The 19335-nt window shown below is 56.4% G+C and overlaps 1 protein-coding gene across 4 annotated transcripts in view; it reads right to left on the bottom strand.

The window, feature by feature from the left end:
- Positions 1–19335, bottom strand: part of TBCD (tubulin folding cofactor D) — a 124640-nt gene that overhangs the window by 45409 nt on the left and 59896 nt on the right. For 3 of the 4 annotated variants that reach the window (XM_072939947.1, XM_072939950.1, XM_072939949.1), the window contains 2 exons: positions 8958–9114; positions 412–469 (listed from right to left, as the gene is read on the bottom strand). In XM_072939947.1, coding sequence (XP_072796048.1) covers positions 412–469; positions 8958–9114 — 215 coding nt within the window. The remainder of the gene's footprint in view (positions 1–411; positions 470–8957; positions 9115–19335) is intronic. The other variant, XM_072939948.1, reaches the window with a different exon arrangement.

Raw genomic sequence — 19335 nt, 5'->3', positions numbered from 1 at the left:
CGACAGAGACCCACTCCCGCCCCACTAACTCACACAACCTCTACCCGGACGCCCAGGCCCCGAGAGGTCAGCCGCCTGCCCCACCTTCCACCACCAAGCCCTGAACACGTGCGTCCGCCCCTCTCTGGGCGCCGGGAAGCCTGCCTTCGGCCTTCGCGTCTGCGGGCCAGGTGAGGCCCGTCTGTCAGGCCGGGGCTGCCCCTCCTGCTGCGTGGGTGGGCCAGCTGTCCTCACAGCCCACGTGGGGCCTTCAGTCTGACTGCTCTGGACTCCTCTGCATCCTCGCGGGGAGGGGGACTCGACCTGCCCTGCCCTTCACAGGCTGCAGCCCACACCCCTCCCTGGGGCCCAGCCCCCCCCCCCCAGGGAGCCACTCACACCTCAAGGAAAGGAACAAACACGAGGACTTACAGAGGCTGCTCTCCTGCAGCTCACGTTCCGGTCAAACACGGCGGCAAGCACCAGAGCGCTGTGAGAGAGAGAGACAGCGATTAATTCGCGGAAATCCGCACAGGCCCTGGATGTGGAAGCCACGGGACCCTTCCACGCGCTGGACACGCAGGGCGAGCCGTGAGCAGCTCGGCACCGGGGACCGTGGGAGGCGCACCGCAGGGCCAGCCAGGCCCTCAGGCCCTGCAGGACAGGACCATCTCGGGCGCTCTGGGGCTCGGACGGAAGCAGCGCCCAGGAGACAAGGCGGCCACATCAGGGAAGGACATCCAATGTGCACGGAGAAGCATGCGGGCGGCCAGTGGAGCCCAGGAGACCAGCAGGGGCACCCACCCCTCACCTGCCCAGAGGCGGCTGGCCAGGCGGAGAAAGCGGCTGAGGTCCCCCGCTGCCCCACCAAGGCCAAGCCACACCCACGCCCGGAAGAAGGGGTCCCCAGCCACACTGTGCACCAGCCTCATCGAAACCCCCACTCCTGGACCATCCCCCTCTGTTGTTGGCGACAAACCAGAGGCCCAGGCGACAACAGAAAACAGCGGAGACGCAGCGCTGGGCCCGAGTGTGACTTGCCCTTCTGCATCTATCAGCCCACAGAGGAAACGTTCGCCAAGGGGCACCTCAGACACACAGGGGTCACCTGGAAGGGACGCTGTGCTCCCGCCTCTGCAGCCTGAGCCCTTCCTCCCGGCAGACCCCGGACCCCGGGACACTCCACTGTCACGTCCGCACCCTCCAGCTCCCCCAGCCGCACCTGTCTGTCGGGCAGACTGACGCCCCCTCCCAAAACCGTCCAGGCGCTAAGCCCCCGAACCAGTGACCGCACTGCACAACCTTGCAAAAGGAGTCAAGAGGCAGACGCAGCTAAGGTCATGAGATCACCCTGGTCAAGCGCTGCCGGCACAAATGCCCTGGGAAGTGGGAGCAGGGGGCACGAGAGACCCAGAGCAGCAGCTCGAGGAGGACTCAGCGGAAGCTGCCAGCTGTGGAGCTGCAGGAAGGGCCACTGGCCAAGGAACGTGGCGGCGCCTCCAGACACTGGAAAAGGGAGAAATGGGACTCTCCCCTGGGGCCCCTGGAAGAAGCCAGGCCAGGACACCCTGGTTCCAGCCCAGCAAGACCCAGGTGAGATGCGTCCCCTCCGCCCCCGCCCAAATGCTGAGATGCTCCCAGATGGTGAGAACCAGTGAGCCACTGATCTGCGTGGACACGTGGACCAGCCCACATGCAGTGTGCCAGGTGAAGGCAGCCAGCACGTGGCGCCTGCTCCCAGATGCCGCAGAGATGGCAATGCTCTGGGACCAAAAGCAGCCTGGTGGTGGCCAGGGCTCGGGGGTGGCTGACCACAAAGGGTGAAAGGAGGATTCTGGGGGTTCGGTACTGAAGGTGTGGACCCCAGGTCTACGAAACCGTCAAATCCACACAACTGTCCACAACAAGGCTGAATTTCCCCGCAGGCAAATTAAAGAGACTACCAGGAAGTGGGGCCCCGGGATGGCAGAGGGAACGCGCTTGCGTGACAGAGACACCACACGTGGTGGCCGAGGACGGGAACTCTCCTCCGGGGGCCACTGTGCTGCTCATGGGGAGGGCTAGCAGCTCTGAACACCGCCCACAGGCACGAGGCTGCAGCGCAGGTGTCCACACGGATGGGAGGAGGGCGTCCACACGGCCAGAAGGGCGTCCACATGGGCAGGAGGGTGTCCATACGGCCGGGAGGGCGTCCACACGGACGCGCGGGTGCAGTGGATACGGAGTGTGAGTGGAATCCAGGCCTTGATCCTAACTACTTCTCTCCACTGAGAGGAACACAGCCTCCTGGAAGTGGCTGCCTCCAGGGCCAGGGCAGAGGGGAAAGGAAGAGCCTGGGCATGTAGTGCTGGAGCTGAAACAGCATTAAAACGACACGGGAGCCAACCTGAAACAGCCCGACAACCAGAGGCAGAGCGACCGGAGCAAAAAAATAACCATCGGTGACACCCAGGAGCAAGAGGAACATCCCCGAGTCTGCACCGATGGAAGGGAACGGCTAAACGGACACTTCTCCCCGTGGGAGAAGCTCGGAGGGGCCGCGGCCTCGCACGGGGCCCGACAGGCGCTGTGCGGGGAAACTGGATGGCTGCACAGTGTCAGGGCACCCCGAACACTTATCTGTTAAAGAAAACATGTCCAGACCTCGACCTGGCGATCAAGGCCAACGTGGCCCGCAGTCACCTGGGACGCGCCCCAGTGCAACCCCGAGCGCACAGGGCCGAGCAGCCGCCGCGGTCCGATCCCTGCCCCTCGCAGTCTCGTCTGAGAGGCCAACAGTCGGGGAGCTGGTGAAGGGTTTTAAGGGAACTTCTCCACCATTTGGGAAATTCTTTGAGTCTAAAGGTGAATCAAACGTAAAGGATTTTTTGAAAACCAACTAAATATCTGAAGATTTTTTAAAGATCCAGTGTCAGTGTCTGGGACCCTCTTCTGTCACGGCTCCTTTTACGAGCTGGAGCTGAAAGCAATACTGGCAAAACTCTATTAACAGAAAATTATTCCCTGACCCTCTCTCAGGTCTTTATCAAACTACAAACTATCGCCAAAGAGATTTCAGAAAGTACTCCACACTAAAGGAAATACGCGACTGTCGCAGGACGATTTAAAGATTAACCGGTTCCATTTCAACACCACAACGGCTTTCGTTAACAAAATCTCAGAAATCATTAAACAGAGCAGGACGCCTACTACTGTGATCTTTCCAGAACTAGAAATTGTATAACTACTGCTCTTGGCAAAAACATACTTGGTGTTTTTCTAAATACATTCTCATAGTTGGTGGAGATGTAAGTGTTATGCTTACACATTGATCAGAGCCTATTTTTCCATCCGTAAGATCATACGTATTCGAGGAAAAGACATGAACCAAGAATCTGCTTCCCTTTAAATCTGATGTAAGAAAAGTGTAGACACGTATCTTCACTGACTCTGGGTCCAGCCAATACTACCAAAATTTCACAGTTTACACTGAATTCTTGAAATTTCCAGTTAATCTGTTTGGCCTAAACTACAGTTTTTAAATTATGGAACAATGATTAATGAGGAGAGACTGGAACAAATATAGAGAAGAAATTTAAATCACCTACCATCCTAGAGGCTGGCCACAACCCCTTCAAGGTCACTGCAAACTTAGGCATCGGTTTAAACAACTCTTCAGCCCGATCTTGAGCCCCGGCCCCCAGTCCCCTCGGCTGTGGACACTGTGGCCCTGCCCCGGGCTAGCAGAGCTGAGTCGCAGCCCTGCTCTTCCCAGCGTGGCCAAGGCCACGAAGCCAAGTCCACGTCCACGCGCAGCACAGGTCCGAACGGACGGAGACAGCGTGGCTTCAAGCCCGCACGTTTACGCCATGACTGAGCCAAAACATTAGCAAACGCCTGTGCTGTGGGGTCCTCCCCAGCTTTGCCATGTGATTGTCACTGCCTTCCCAGTCCTCCCCGAAAACCACAGGAGGCCCCACAGGGCAGGGGCTCCATCCACTGCCTTCTTTTCCACACCTCCTGGCGTCTGTGCCGCCCCCAACAGGCATCGTGAGTTACCAGAGGGACCCAGCCACATTCAGCGCCCCACAGCGAGGCCCGTCACAGGATAACGTAAGCTATGCCACGTGCACCCGCAGGCACCTCTCTGTTCGGCCTCGGGGGCCTATAGGACCTGACCCGTGGTGAGGTTAGGCTCAGCCCATAGCCCTCAGTTCTTGTGGCCACTGGCCACCCAGCAGGGGCTCCCAGAGATGGCATCGTGGGAGCCCCAGAGTGACACTGAGCATAAATCACTGCGATGGAGCGCCCAACCTGCCTCTGGGCATATGGGCACACCCCGGCTCGCAGGGACCTTGGGGTGAGGTCACCTGACTTGGACACGCACAGGAAAGGGACCGATCACAGGGCGCCACCCATGGGCCCTGCACCTCAGTCAGGCTGCTCTTGCAGTCATGAGCGAACGGCTTGAAGTATTTACTGCGTTATGCATATTTTACCAAACTTCACGGGACCCAGTAGGACAAATATAACAAAACCACTTAAAAAGCACAGCTCTTAATCAAATAGACTCAACTTAATTCAACAAATCCACTGTGCATATACCTGTGAACGTGACAGGTTTTTAATGATGTTTTTATTTGGATTCAGTAAAAAAAAAAAAGTTATTTTAATCTCACTTTCAGAACAAAACTGGCTTATCTAGAAATACCAGTATGTTTCAGACAAAAGCAAGCATGACAATATTGGTTAACGATAAACATGAGTGTCCCCTGGGGCCCTCAAGGTCCCCCCGTGCTGGGAAGCTTTCCTCCGCGGGACGGGGCTGAGCTTGAGTCGCACGCTTTCATTTCGCTACAGACCAGCGGCGACCATGCCGGCCACACCACAGCTCTTGGCGCTGGAGCTCTCAGGTGTCTGCCTGTCTGCTTTCGCTGCAGGAACTCAGGCGATACTTCACCAGGATTTCCCAACACAGAGAGATGGTCTGTGTCAAACAGAAAGGGACTTTCTTTCCTGTCCGAGTCAGGGAGCTGCGTGCCTGGACCTGCTCCGAGCTGCAGGCACCTGGCTTTCAGCAGGTTCAACAAAGAGCAGATCTCACCCCAAAGTCTGTATTTGTCAGTTTGTGTAATATTTTATAGCAACAGAAAACAAGATTCACTGTTTTTATCTTCAGTGACAGTAATCCTGTCTTTTCAACGTCAACAACTTTGTAAAATATCAGACTAATCATTTATTACCCAGCCACATTGTTTGAAAGTTGCAGATCACACTGTTTCTGGAGTAAGAACCGCCTGCGGCTGAATTTCCTCCCCTAAGTCATGAGCATCAAGGCCACACCAGCTGGCACGATGCTGAGACACTCTGAAGTCACAGGGAAGCCGGTGGGACATTGACCAGGTGGGCAGGCGGGGGCCTTCTGGTCAGGAACCGCCACTTAACTCTCCTTGGAAAACAGAAAGGTCATCTTCCCTCTCAAGTGTGCCATCAAGAAGCACCGAGTGGGAACAAGACATAGCTCTGAGCAATGCCTGCCACTTCCTGATTTTTCAGGACAACCTTGCCCTCAAGGAAGCGATCTGGGAGCCAATCCCCAGGCGCTGCCCACGCGGCCCTGCTGGTTAGGCTCGCTCCGCAAGGCCCAGGCGGGCACAGCCCCCGGCGAGGGAGGGGCCCCGCAGGGCTGATGTCAACAGGAGCTCGCTTACAGCAGAGTTTCAGGTGAGGAAATCGCTAGAAGGCAACACCAACGCACACGCTGGCAACAGGGCTAGTTTTTTTCCCTCTTCTTCTTGCAAATTAGTTCCTGATTACTGGTGAGAGGCATTTTCTAGACAACACACAACCGCTCTTGACGGCTTCACCTTTGTGTCTCATTGTTCCTAATTACACCTGGCTTCTCAGGAAGCCCCTTCCACAAAGTAACTGTTCCATCACCTTGCGCAGAACTCTTGGGAAAAACAGGCTTTCAAGGTCAACTGACACAAACCTAAACCATGATTAAATTTACCCCAAACTTCCTTTCTGGTATTTACGAAACAGGGAGGTGCACACACCCACACGGTGAGGTGAGAGGACATCCTCCAGGTCCCTCCGGGAAAGGCGGGCGGCCGGCCGGTCCTGCCTCCTCACCATCACTACCGCCCTCCTGCTCCCCATGGACACTTCTGTCCACTTGCAGAATTACAGGTGACCTCAACTGTCTACTTCTGCAGGATCGACTGAGGAATTTGTGAAAGTATAAAGATACCAAGATTTTATCATGTGCCAGGATTAATGGGCTTAAAAGCTGACAATTAAAATGCGGTCACTTATTATAAAGCACGGAAGGCAGACCTCGCAGGCCACACCCCAACCGATACTCTGGGCAAGGCTGGCTCACCTGGCACCGTGACTCACCCTCATCCACCCACCCACCGCCTGCAGCCCGACGGCCAGGGAGGCGGGAGCACAGCCTCCCTCAGAACCTGCCAAACGGGATGGAGAAGCTGCCGGGCACAGCTCCAAGGGCACCGGCTGGTCCGGTCCTGGGGCGGGCGCAGGGGCAGGGGAAAGGAGGGCCTTCCTGAGCAGGAGCTCCACAAGGCACAAACGCCAGGCTTAATTAGCAGAAATCAGGAAAGCTGTGAGCAGGAGCCTGGGCTCCCCTGCCGGATGGGGGTTCCAGTGTGTGTGAACTCACTGGCGCTCACCGGGGCATGCCCAGGAAGTCCGGGGAGCCAGCCTCCCCTGAGATCAAAGGACCCAAGTGAACCAAACCAGCACCCGCAGCTGCTCTGTCCCTCCGCTCAGTGCCGTTTCTTCAGTGAGTCCCTTCCCCCACCCCGCCCACCACCTCCCGGTTCACTGGGGCCACACAGTCACTTGTCTCGTCCAAGCCCTCTCCCATGGGAGCCAGCTCTCTCAGTGTGGGGCCCTTCCTCCCCTGAAGACGTGCCAGAGCCCCGACCATCTCCATGAAAAGCGTGGGAGTCTGGGGAAGGCCCCTCGCAGGCAGCCCGCCCAGGCAGTGGCCCACGTGGACCCTCCCACCACACCTCCAGGGGCCACGCTTCACATTTATCCGCGATTTTCCTCCCGGATTGACACCTCCCTTTGCAAAGTCACTGGTGGGATCCGCATTGCCCTGTTCCTGCCTGCAGCTGGAAGAGCGGCCCCCCCAGCCCAGGACCTGCGCGAGAACTCGCTCTCCAGGCCGTGCACCAGTAGGGACGCCCACACCATTGCTTCTCACCAGGCTGGCGACGCGGTCTTGTGACAGAGGCTCACACCCACAGGGACGAGACGCTGCTGCCCAAGCAGAGGCGGCGTGGGGTGGCCGCCTGCCCCCCTGCCCAGCTCCAGAGGTCTCTGCCGACCCCCCCAGCCTTCGGCCCTGCCCCTCCGGCTGGGCTGGACGAGGAGAGCTGTGGAGAAAGGAAAGGCGCAGACCCCTGCGACCTTGGAGCTCTCAGCCACAAGCGCCAAACTGAAAGGGCGTCCATCAGGATCGCTTTTGCTCCCAGGTGGGAACGACCGTCAGGAGCCCCATCTCCCCAAACCGCCCACGGCCCGGGTGAGGCAGCGCCGCAGGCGCGGAGCTGGGCCTGGCCCGGCATCGCCAGCCACGAGGCTCTGGACAGCGTCCTCGGAGCCCTGGCCCCTCACAGCACTGATGGGGGAGCAGAACCAAGAGCACCAACCTGAAGACTTTAACGGGGGGGGGGGGGGAAGCACAGCTTGCGGGGAGAGCGCGTGCTAGGCTCACACGCCTCCTGGGCTCAGTCCCCAGTACCTCCATTTAAAATAAATCTTAAAAATTCTCTGAAAAGTTTCCAGGTCAAAAAAATTCAGGTAATGATTTAGAATTTCCCACATATGAAGACATACATGAAAAAGGAATATGAGTGAAGCATCGAAAAAAAAGAAAAAACCAATTAAGAAAAACACTGAGACTCAGCTAACTAAATGCGTAACAGGATGTTGACACACGTGTCCTGTCATAAAGGAAAAAAGGAAAAACGTAAAGTGAGAAATAAAGGCCCATCATCCTGAGACTGCGAACAGTAAGGAAACAGCGCTTGCTGCCACCTTCCAGCTGCAGGAGTAACTTCCCAAAGTCGAGGAGTGGAACCTGAGGGCAGCGGCCAGCCAGCGGCTTCCCCGGCGCTGCGCGGAGCCAAACCACGTCGCATGGGCAGAGCGTGGGTGGGCAGGGGGCGCACCGAGGGCAGGGCCCCGGGCAGCCTGGCCTCTGCCAAAACAGCATCTCCACAGCCCACTGCCCTCCCGCTCCACCCTCCCTCCCAAGGGTGGACAAGACCAGGAGGAGGCAGGTGCTTTTACAACTTCCGCGGAAGCACTTTATCTCCTTGAGCAGGGATCAGAGTCCTCGGGCTGTTCTGCGGGCTTCACCTTGATTCGAGATTGGGAGATACCAGCTGGCCACGAGGCCCGAGGGCCCTCTTCTGACCCCAGAGACGCCCTCCACAGGCTGCTCACGCTCCGGGCCGCATGCAGTGGGGGAACCAGAGCGCCCGGCCGAGGCGGCGAGGGCTCCACGACAGGGTTGCCATGCGGCAGGTTAGGACCTGGGGGTCTCCCATTCTTTTTAGGGCATCTCCCTTGTGGGAGGCAGCTCCCAGGACCTGACACAATGCTGAAAGCCACTCCCCAGTAGACACTCACTCACCGGGTGAGTGTCACGCACCACGACTGGCCCGGAGGCTGCAGCGTGCTAAGCAGCCCCGCCTCTGGCTACTGAACCTACAAGCAAAGTGGAGGCCCCACCTCCCATTAAGTCACTGGAAGGCCCTTCAGCCCAGGAGGCAGAGCAGAGCCAACATCAACCGAACCCCCGCACTCCTAGGGGCCCAGGGCAGGGCGCTCGGCCGGCCACGCTGCTCCCTCCAGGGAAGCAAAGGGTGTACTTTTCCGATCTCAGGAGGCGGGAGATTGTCATCCCACGATGCTGTCACTAGCCCACAGAGATCAGAGAACCGTGTACCAGACTCTACCTGGAAATCGCGGCCACAAAGGGCTTCAGCTCCTGAGGCTCGTAGGCACGTGCGAAGGCCCAGCACACGTAGCAGGCGGCGTCCCTGACGTTGGCGCCCACGCTGCAGGCGCCCCGCTTCTCCTCGTAGGTCAGCGCCTTCAGGATCACGGGGACAACTGGACACAGGAGACAGACACTATGAGTGAGGCCTGGAGGCAGCACACGTGGCTTCAGAGAAGCTGCAGCTGCTGGAACTCGGCCCTCTGCCCGGGCAGAGGCAGATGGGAGGCACATGTGGTGCCCCACCTCCCCCAGTCACTTAAAACTCACGACCTCGTCAGAAAGGACGTCTGGAAGGAACCCAGGAGTCCATCAGCTCAACTCAGGTGAAAATGCTTTTTCAAAGCTGCCCACATTACAGGAGTTGGTAACGGTTCCTACAGAATAGCACGGACGTGCCTGCCGGGCCCACCAGAGGGACGCAGATGCCACGCAGCCAGGAAAGGGACAGGAGGAGGGGCTCGGTCACCGGGGTCACCTGCAGACTCAGAGGACACCGGCCCCCAGGGTCTCCCGCCAAGGGGACCACGAACAGTATACGGGCTTCTAACTCCGGCCAAAAGCAGACACCAAACTCAGGGGAGAGCAGACCCTGCCACACAGGTGTCAGCTCTGCTCAGAGTGTGCCTGTGACCTCGCCGGGCTGCAGGGCTGAGAACCAGGGTGATAAAGTGAAGCCAGCTAACTTTAGGAATAACCAGATACGTTTAACTATCTACAACAGTTGTAATATTTAAGGTAATTTGACGTACATGTGGATTGTCCCTCTGGTTCCATTTTAAATGTCTGAGTTTTTCATATTACATATGTAATTTCTGATACAAAGACAGGAAAATTTTAAAACACATGGCATAAGAGTACTTAACGTTTAAAGGATCTGAACCTGTACTGTATTTAACTATTAAATTTATTAGATCCATGTATTTCAAGCACTGGGGAAGGGTTTGCTCATCAGAGGCATGTAAATTACTTAAAAAGAAAATAAAATGTGCAACATTCATGTACAGGGTTCAGAAAGTATAAGGGAATTTAATTAATTTTATAAATAGACGAAACAATTTTTAAAAGCCTCTTAAAATGATCATAATAGAGAAATGTAACAGGAAAGACCTTCAGAAAAGTTTTACCTTGCAATTCAAAGGGAGAGTATTCATGTTTTCTTAAGTCACACTCAATGAAATTTTCTGCAAAAACATGTTGGAAGTTCAATTTACTGTCCCAAAACAGACAGCAACACTGACACAAGGCACGCTGAACAGCTCCCACTGGTGTTTAGAGAAGCAGTAAAGGTGAACACGAGTCTCTGGTCCCAGAGGGGTGGAGGGACCACACGTCCCAGCACCCAGCGCCACGGCCCCAGAGCAGCAGGGCTCCCGCGGAGCGACATCCACGGCAGACACATGATCCACGCAGCTCAGGAGGCCGGCCGGGGGGAGCGCACGCATCCAGCCACACGTTTGGCCACAGCCTCCTCGTCCCAACAACGCACACCCCAGGCCACACAGCACAGACGCAGTGTCAGATGCCCAGGCAGAACTGGACACAGCGGCATCCAACTGATGAAGGTCAACACGCAAGACGGTGGAGATCAGCCACTAAGCAAAGAGCAAAAGAAGCAGCGGAAAGCTGGCGTGCGATCCGGGGCCACAGAGAGCCCCAGCTCTTCCTGCAACCCCTCCCTCCGGCCTAAGGCCCCGGCACTCCCAGCACACGAGGCCCGTGCTCCACACGCCCTCTCCTCTGTTTAACAGTGCTGCCGCTGTGACTGCAGTCTGAGAAGAGACACCTGGGTGAGGACTTAAGCAAAACGAAGCACCCATTACCTACACACTCAACTATCATCGTAGAAACTGCCAAAGAAACGTACCTGGAAGGAGCCTCAGGCAAAAATCAAAAGAAACGACTGCCGGAGTCGGGCATCGCAAGCAAATTCCCCTCTGCCTTTGCATCTGAGGATTTCTGATTCTATACACACAGCAACAAAGAATAAAGTTGACTCTGTACCGTTTCTTTCATACACATACAGTGATTACCGTCTGTAACATTTTTAAATGTTCATATAAATTTACTTAAAATTACACAAAACAAATGTTCTCCAAAATAAAAATCCCAAAGACACAGTGTGTTACCAATTATAATGCATTTCAACCAGGAGCGAACTCAAGAACACATTTCCTCCCGATCAGCAGCACCAGAAAGGCACCTGCAGCCAAAGCTCCGATGAGCACCCCCACCCACAACGGACATGGACGTCACCCACACCCGGAGCTGGCCTTGTTCCTCCTCTGCCCCTGCCGAGGGCCCCAAGCACCCAGCCCACTCTCCTGCCAAGTGCTCCCGTCCTCCACCCACAGCAGCAGGACACCCCACACGCGGTGTGCCAAGGCCCCTCAAGGTCCACAGCGTCGGAAACTCAGCCCATCTCCCTCACCCTCCCCGTCAGCCGGAGGCCCGTGCCATCGTCCGGGGCAAGTTCAGGGCACGGTGATCATCCCAGGGCCGCTCCTCCTTGTTTCCGTATATCTAGTCAAGGCCTGGCCCATCCACAGCAGCCAGGCCCCTGCAGAGGACCCATCACCCCGGCTCCCCAGCCCCCGAGTCACTGTAGGACCACCGCTGCTCGCAGCCTCCAGTCTGCCCAGTGACTCCCCTCAGCAAAGCAGAGCACGAGCTGGCTTCCAGTACCCCACACCAGTCCCCCACCGTCCACAACCGGGGACGCCCCGCCCCCCACCTGCAAAGCCCCCACGCCCTCTCGGCCTGGTACCGCCCCGGGAGCACCAGACCTTCCTGAGCAAAAGCGCTGGCGCTCGCCAGGTCTCCTCCACGGCACCCCAGGAACCGAGCTCAGCTTTCTGCGAGGATGTCTCTGAAACTCTGCGTTTACCTCCTAAAACCAAAGCTCACAATTAAGACTCACAGAACATGCAGAAACGCCCAACCAGACAGGAGGACACTACCCTAGCTGTTTCAGGTAAAGTAATTAAATCTGATTAATGATTTTTTTAATTGTCTCAACTTGAACTAAACTAAATCTGTAATGCTTAAAACTGGTCTTCGTCTGTTTTCGCTGGAGTTACTCCTACTCTTCTGGTGTCGTTCACGTTCACTCTATGCTGATGGGGAAGCCCGCGCATGGCCGAGTGAACGTCACAGCTAATAGGCCGAGGCACCTGCAGGGGAGGAGCTTCATGTAAATGCGGTGTCAGCTTCTCTAAACCGTCACTTTAGCGGCTGCCCAGACAGCTCTGGGTGAGACCATTCAGCAGTTCTACAGCCTGAGGGGCCTGGATGCTAACTGCTGAGTCCCAGTTCATCGGGCCATTGGACAAAATCAATTTCAAAACAGACAACTACGAATGACAACAGCCAGTCCTGTCCACATCCTTCAGGTGGACGTTGCACCCTACTACCACAAGGGGAGAGGCTCAGGGCCCCCTGGGAGAAGCCCACCTGCACTCCACCTGCCCACCCCCAGGTCCTGAGCCATAGGGGGCTGCTCCTGCCCCACCCCCCGAGCCTGACCCTGGGTCACAGTGAGGTGGTTTCTAAGGCATCACTTCTGCTGGCTCGTGAGGCTGACCCGTCATGAGGAAAAGGGCGGGCGCTGTGACCTGGACCCTGCAGCGGACACTTGCTTCAGCAGCGCACAGACCCCTAGGGGCTGACCGGCATCCACTGCGGGGAACCCAGCAGACGGGGAGGCACAAGCACAGCCCCGCCTGGCCCACTTCTCCACTTCTCCGTCCCAAGGAGGGCAGGCAGCTGCACTCGTGGGCGGTCAGCCCAGCTCCACGCTGCACTTGGACTCAACCCTCCTTGAGGGAGGCCGGACTGGGGGTACCTGGGCTGTGAGGTCTGTGCGGCAAGGTGACCCCCAACAGACCCTGACCTTCGTCCCTGGCACCCACACACGCCCACACACTGGGGAGCTACCTGGCCTCCCACAACGTGAAGGTGCTGGCCTTCTCTGTGTCCTCCCACGGAACCAGGTCAGAGAAGGACAGACCCAAGCCCGCCAGGGCCGCCACACTGCCAGCCCCCGCCCACCCACGTGGCATGCAGCCGCAGCTGCCCGGCAGCGCCCCACCCAGCCCTTGGCACAGGCAGTCTACAAAGTCTTTCTCCCGAAAGCTCCAGTGAGCCCTCCATCACTCCTGCCTCAGACAGCAACAGCTGACGCTCAAGGGCAGATGAAGAAGCAACAAGCAGAGACCTCGCGGCTGGACCGGATCCGACAGAGCCAGCCATGCGGCCACGGGCAGTGATGATGGTGCCCTCGCCTCACAGGTCCCTGCGAAGGAGTTAGTTTTGCAGAAAGCAAAACAGCTCAAAAGGAGAGAAAGCGAGATGACAGATTTCTTTAACGCAAAAATGGGGAAATGGGACTCTCAGCCCCAAAGCATTTCAAGGCGGAAGTAAGAGATCTGACCTGGGGATAAAGGGATGGGGTCGGGCCTGCTTCTGCGGCTGCTGGACAGGGCCCATGGCTGCCCCTGACCTCTCGGGCCTTCTCCAGCCTCTTCTGCGCAAAAGGGTGCTCTGCGCTTCCTGCCCCAACATCCAGAGAACAGAAGACAAGAGAGAGACCAACCTGAGTCCATGCAGGGCAAAGCAATCACAGAGCTTAGGGGGAAGAAGGTGGCATATGAAAGAGAAATAGTCTTTGCCCTGAACTTTCCTAAGAAGTCATTATCAGAAAAAAAAAAAAAAACTCAAAAACTAACAACTCTTTCCAGATTAAACAGGTTTAAAATCAGGAAACTCTTCAATAGCTTTGAACAAAAACCTCTCTCAAGGTTCCAGTTACACACTGCAAATGCATGTCAAATATATAAGATTCCCCAGAGGGCTTCCTTTTGGCAACCCAGAGTCCAGCAATGTAATTTAAATACCCTTCTCTCTAGACAGCTTGTTATTTGTCTAACGCCAATCGCCTAAGGACAAAGCAGCCTCCGGGGGAGAGAAACGACTTAACCCTCAGAAACCCAAGTCCCCACTACAGGGCTTGCAGGGCACACGTCCAGGGGACACCAGGTGTTCCGTGCAGCATCCACAAAAACATCATCATACAGCCAGCACAAAAATCATGTCTTTTGATAAGTAACGAATTACACTAATTAAAAAAAAAACTCATCACGTAAGAAATATCACTGCATTGGGCCAAGTCTCCCAGAAGGCACTGGGCCAGCATCTCTCAGGACACACTAGGAAGACATCTCCCAGGCTGCACTAGGATATCTCCCAGGATGCACTGGGAAGACACCTCCCAGGATGCTAGACTAGGAAGACATCTCCCAGGATGCTAGACTAGGAAGACATCTCCCAGGATGCTAGACTAGGATGACATCTCCCAGGATGCTAGGCTAGGAAGACATCTCCCAGGATGCTAGGCTAGGAAGACATCTCCCAGGATGCTAGGCTAGGATGACATCTCCCAGGATGCTAGACTAGGATGACATCTCCCAGGATGCTAGGCTAGGATGACATCTCCCAGGATGCTAGGCTAGGATGGCATCTCCCAGGATGCTACACTAGGAAGACATCTCCCAGGATGCTACACTAGGAAGACATCTCCCAGGATGCTACACTAGGAAGACATCTCCCAGGATGCTACACTAGGAAGACATCTCCCAGGCTGCACTAGGATATCTCCCAGGATGCACTGGGAAGACACCTCCCAGGATGCTAGACTAGGAAGACATCTCCCAGGATGCTAGACTAGGAAGACATCTCCCAGGATGCTAGACTAGGATGACATCTCCCAGGATGCTAGGCTAGGATGACATCTCCCAGGATGCTAGGCTAGGAAGACATCTCCCAGGATGCTACACTAGGAAGACATCTCCCAGGATGCTAGACTAGGAAGACATCTCCCAGGATGCTAGACTAGGAAGACATCTCCCAGGATGCTACACTAGGAAGACATCTCCCAGGATGCTAGACTAGGAAGACATCTCCCAGGCTGCACTAGGATATCTCCCAGGATGCACTGGGAAGACACCTCCCAGGATGCTAGACTAGGAAGACATCTCCCAGGATGCTAGACTAGGAAGACATCTCCCAGGATGCTAGACTAGGATGACATCTCCCAGGATGCTAGGCTAGGATGACATCTCCCAGGATGCTACACTAGGATGACATCTCCCAGGATGCTACACTAGGAAGACATCTCCCAGGATGCTACACTAGGAAGACACCTCCCAGGATGCTAGACTAGGATGACATCTCCCAGGATGCTAGGCTAGGATGACATCTCCCAGGATGCTAGGCTAGGATGACATCTCCCAGGATGCTACACTAGGAAGACATCTCCCAGGATGCTACACTAGGAAGACATCTCCCAGGATGCTACACTAGGAAGACATCTCCCAGGATGCTAGACTAGGAAGACATCTCCCAGGATGCTAGACTAGGAAGACATCTCCCAGGATGCTACACTAGGAAGACATCTCCCAGGATGCTACACTAGGAAGACATCTCCCAGGATGCTAGACTAGGAAGACATCTCCCAGGCTGCACTAGGATATCTCCCAGGATGCACTGGGAAGACACCTCCCAGGATGCTAGACTAGGAAGACATCTCCCAGGATGCTAGACTAGGAAGACATCTCCCAGGATGCTAGACTAGGATGACATCTCCCAGGATGCTAGGCTAGGATGACATCTCCCAGGATGCTACACTAGGATGACATCTCCCAGGATGCTACACTAGGAAGACATCTCCCAGGATGCTACACTAGGAAGACACCTCCCAGGATGCTAGACTAGGAAGACATCTCCCAGGATGCTACACTAGGAAGACATCTCCCAGGATGCTAGACTAGGAAGACATCTCCCAGGATGCTACACTAGGATGACATCTCCCAGGATGCTAGGCTAGGAAGACATCTCCCAGGATGCTACGCTAGGATGACATCTCCCAGGATGCTAGACTAGGAAGACATCTCCCAGGATGCTACACTAGGAAGACATCTCCCAGGATGCTACACTAGGAAGACATCTCCCAGGATGCTACACTAGGAAGACATCTCCCAGGATGCTAGACTAGGAAGACATCTCCCAGGATGCTAGACTAGGAAGACACCTCCCAGGATGCTAGACTAGGAAGACATCTCCCAGGATGCTAGACTAGGAAGACATCTCCCAGGATGCTAGACTAGGATGACATCTCCCAGGATGCTAGGCTAGGAAGACATCTCCCAGGATGCTAGGCTAGGATGACATCTCCCAGGATGCTAGACTAGGATGACATCTCCCAGGATGCTACACTAGGAAGACATCTCCCAGGATGCTACACTAGGAAGACATCTCCCAGGATGCTACACTAGGAAGACATCTCCCAGGATGCTAGACTAGGATGACATCTCCCAGGATGCTAGGCTAGGAAGACATCTCCCAGGATGCTAGGCTAGGATGACATCTCCCAGGATGCTAGACTAGGAAGACATCTCCCAGGATGCTACGCTAGGATGACATCTGCCAGGATGCTAGGCTAGGAAGACATCTCCCAGGATGCTACGCTAGGATGACATCTCCCAGGATGCTAGACTAGGAAGACATCTCCCAGGATGCTACACTAGGAAGACATCTCCCAGGATGCTACACTAGGAAGACATCTCCCAGGATGCTAGACTAGGAAGACATCTCCCAGGATGCTACACTAGGATGACATCTCCCAGGGTGCATTAAAATGACAGCTCCCAGGATGCACTTGGCTGAGTCTCCCAGGATGCCTCTGGACCACAAAGATCACTGAGCCACCTCGTCACCTGACGGCACTGCCTGGGGAGCCACACTCAGGCCTTGAGCCCGCCTGCCTGAGTCTGAGTCCAGGAAAGCACTAGTTCCCTGGGAGTGGGTGTGGCCACCACCACAGAACTTTTATTTCAGCCACCAGTACAAATAGCCATCATACCTACCTAAAGAATGCAGTCCAACTTGCTGAGAAAAAAACCAATGTTGAATTTGCTGGCGGAGAGGAAATGACGGACAGAAAATCTGGTTCCACAGACACTTGGTTCTCAGTTCCCACAGGACGTCTGAAAAACTGTCTCAAAGGCCCTTGGCCGACCTGCAGGCAGCAGTGCCAGCCTTCACCCGGCACAGTGGGGAGCGCAGACCTGCGTGCTGGCCTTCCTTGGAGGGTGAGGGACCCCAGCCCCATGGACGTGGGGAGAACCCAGCCAGGGCTCATCCCCACCACACGTAGGGGAGAGATATCTCAGTAGCATCCTGTGTTGCTGGGGGTGGGCACCCGACCTGCGCGCCACCTGGCTCCCCTCTCCCCTAGACGCCACAAGCACACCCACCCCAACACAGTGGGAGCGCCCACGAAGCCCACTCCCTTTCCATGGGAAAGTTACGTGGCCGAGCTGGTCCAGGAGCCCCCCAAGCATCCTCTCTGTGAACAAGACCCCCCAGCACCGCCCCTAGTGCTGCAACTGAGAGCCAAGGCAAGAACGGATGCTCCCTCAGCAGAAGCCCTAAGACCATAAGGGCTCCCAGCAAATGCAGGGCACACAGGCCAGCCTAGGCGGGTCCGACCGTTATTGTGCGGCACACTAGCCACAGACGGAGGCTCTCCTCACAAGAAACGATGCGATGGCCATTTCAAGACAGGGGCTCGTAGAGTTCTACCTGGGGCGGGGCCTTCCGAAACGCTTCGTGTAATCACAAGTGAGACCGAGGCAAACAGCAAGGCGCACCCCTCCCCCGGGTGTGGAGGGCAGCTCCCACCACACCACTTGCACAGAGGAGGTGATGAGCAAAGGGCACACAGCAGCCCAAGACACTAAAGAGCGTTTCAAGATAAGTAACAAATGGTAAGTGTGACACGACGGAGAAAGATGTGCTGGCCAGCACACATGGCGAGCTCACTACATCACAAACTGCGAACACTGCAACTTGGAGAGGAGACAGCAGGTGAAGGACGCCAACGAGACACGAGTGCTGAGAGCGATTACTGAAGGTCACGTGGACAGAGACCAACTGTCAGCGGAGGAGCGGGAGGTGGGGGCACAGCGGGGAAACCGGGGCGCAGAGGGACTGCCCAGGTCAGCCCAGGTCAGCCCAGGTCCCCGGGCACAGTGCCCTCCACCGGCTCCCACGCACCTCTAGGATGTCCTCCCTCACCTCCCCCACCATTCCCTTGCTGGCCCTCTGGGGCTCGGATGGACTGACACCCTGGAGCCTCCTCGACCCTGTCCATCTGCAGGCCCACCGCCCCATAGGGCCCAGAGGTCCCCAGATGGCATGGCACGTCAGGGCAGGGCGCTGCCACCCACCTCCCCGGGCTCCGCTCCCGCCGTGCGCAGCACAGGCAGGCAGACATCACAGAGGCTCTTCTCCTGACAAGCGCCAAGCAACGCCACCGTGGTCCTCCTGTTCACAAGGCGCTGGTCGGAGCAGACGGCACCACAGGGCAGGCTGGGAAGACAGGCCTCGCCCACCAGCCCCACGGCTCTCCGCACCTTTGGGTCATGCTGGGAAAACACCACCTTTAAGAGCACAGCTTTCACAAGAGCCGGAGCACACGCCCCTCCCTCCGTAAGTGCCACGTGTCATTTGCTCAGTTCAGCATCGCAGGCTGGTGCTCAGGCAGCGGGCCTCGGCCCTGGCTGCCATAAGAACGCCCTCTGGTGCGCAGGACCCTCCCCAGAGCGGCTGAACAGGAGGGCAGGTCACAGCTGCTCTGAGAAGCCTGGGTCACGGGCAGCCCTCCCAGCTCCATTGGACTAGAGGGACCTTCTGTGGAGGGTTACTACTACAACTTGAAAAGGACGGTGAACCAGCAAGAGCGAAAAAGGAAATACGAAATCTGCTCTCAGATTACTGAAAGTAGAACGAACCAGAATCAGTGAAGAGCCTCACTCTACGATGACAGACCACTCACAGTATCTCCTAAAGGCCAGTTCGACAGGTGAGAGGGTGCTTTCGCTGCTAAGTTCACGTCTACATGTCTGCACGCAAATGAAAACACACACGTCTGAGTCACAAGCATCACTCTGGCTCCAGTCTGTGTGCAACAGTCACCATGCAGCCGGCAGGGCTGCGCCGGGCCCCCACCCCGGTGACCAGCAGCCCCCTGCACGTGCCACGTTGGCTGATCCTCCAAACTGCACCTCCCAGTCCAGAGCCCCTCCCACCTCCGGCCTCGGTGACCAGTGGCAGGCTTCCTCCCCGGCGTCACCCTCGGGTCCGAGTGCAGCCATCGGGGGTCCCAGGAGTGACAGCCCACCCCAGCGGCCTGCAGGCCTGGGGCCTCATCCCGCAGCCCCCGGAGCCTGCGCTCCCAGTCTGCCCCTTCCTAGTAAGCTGGGAGCTCCTCCACCATC

This window comes from Vicugna pacos, chromosome 16 (assembly GCF_048564905.1).
Source record: "Vicugna pacos chromosome 16, VicPac4, whole genome shotgun sequence".
NCBI classification, from domain to species: Eukaryota; Metazoa; Chordata; class Mammalia; order Artiodactyla; family Camelidae; genus Vicugna; species Vicugna pacos.
Note: the sequence above shows the minus strand (reverse complement) of the source record. Positions and strands in the feature narration are given on the sequence as shown.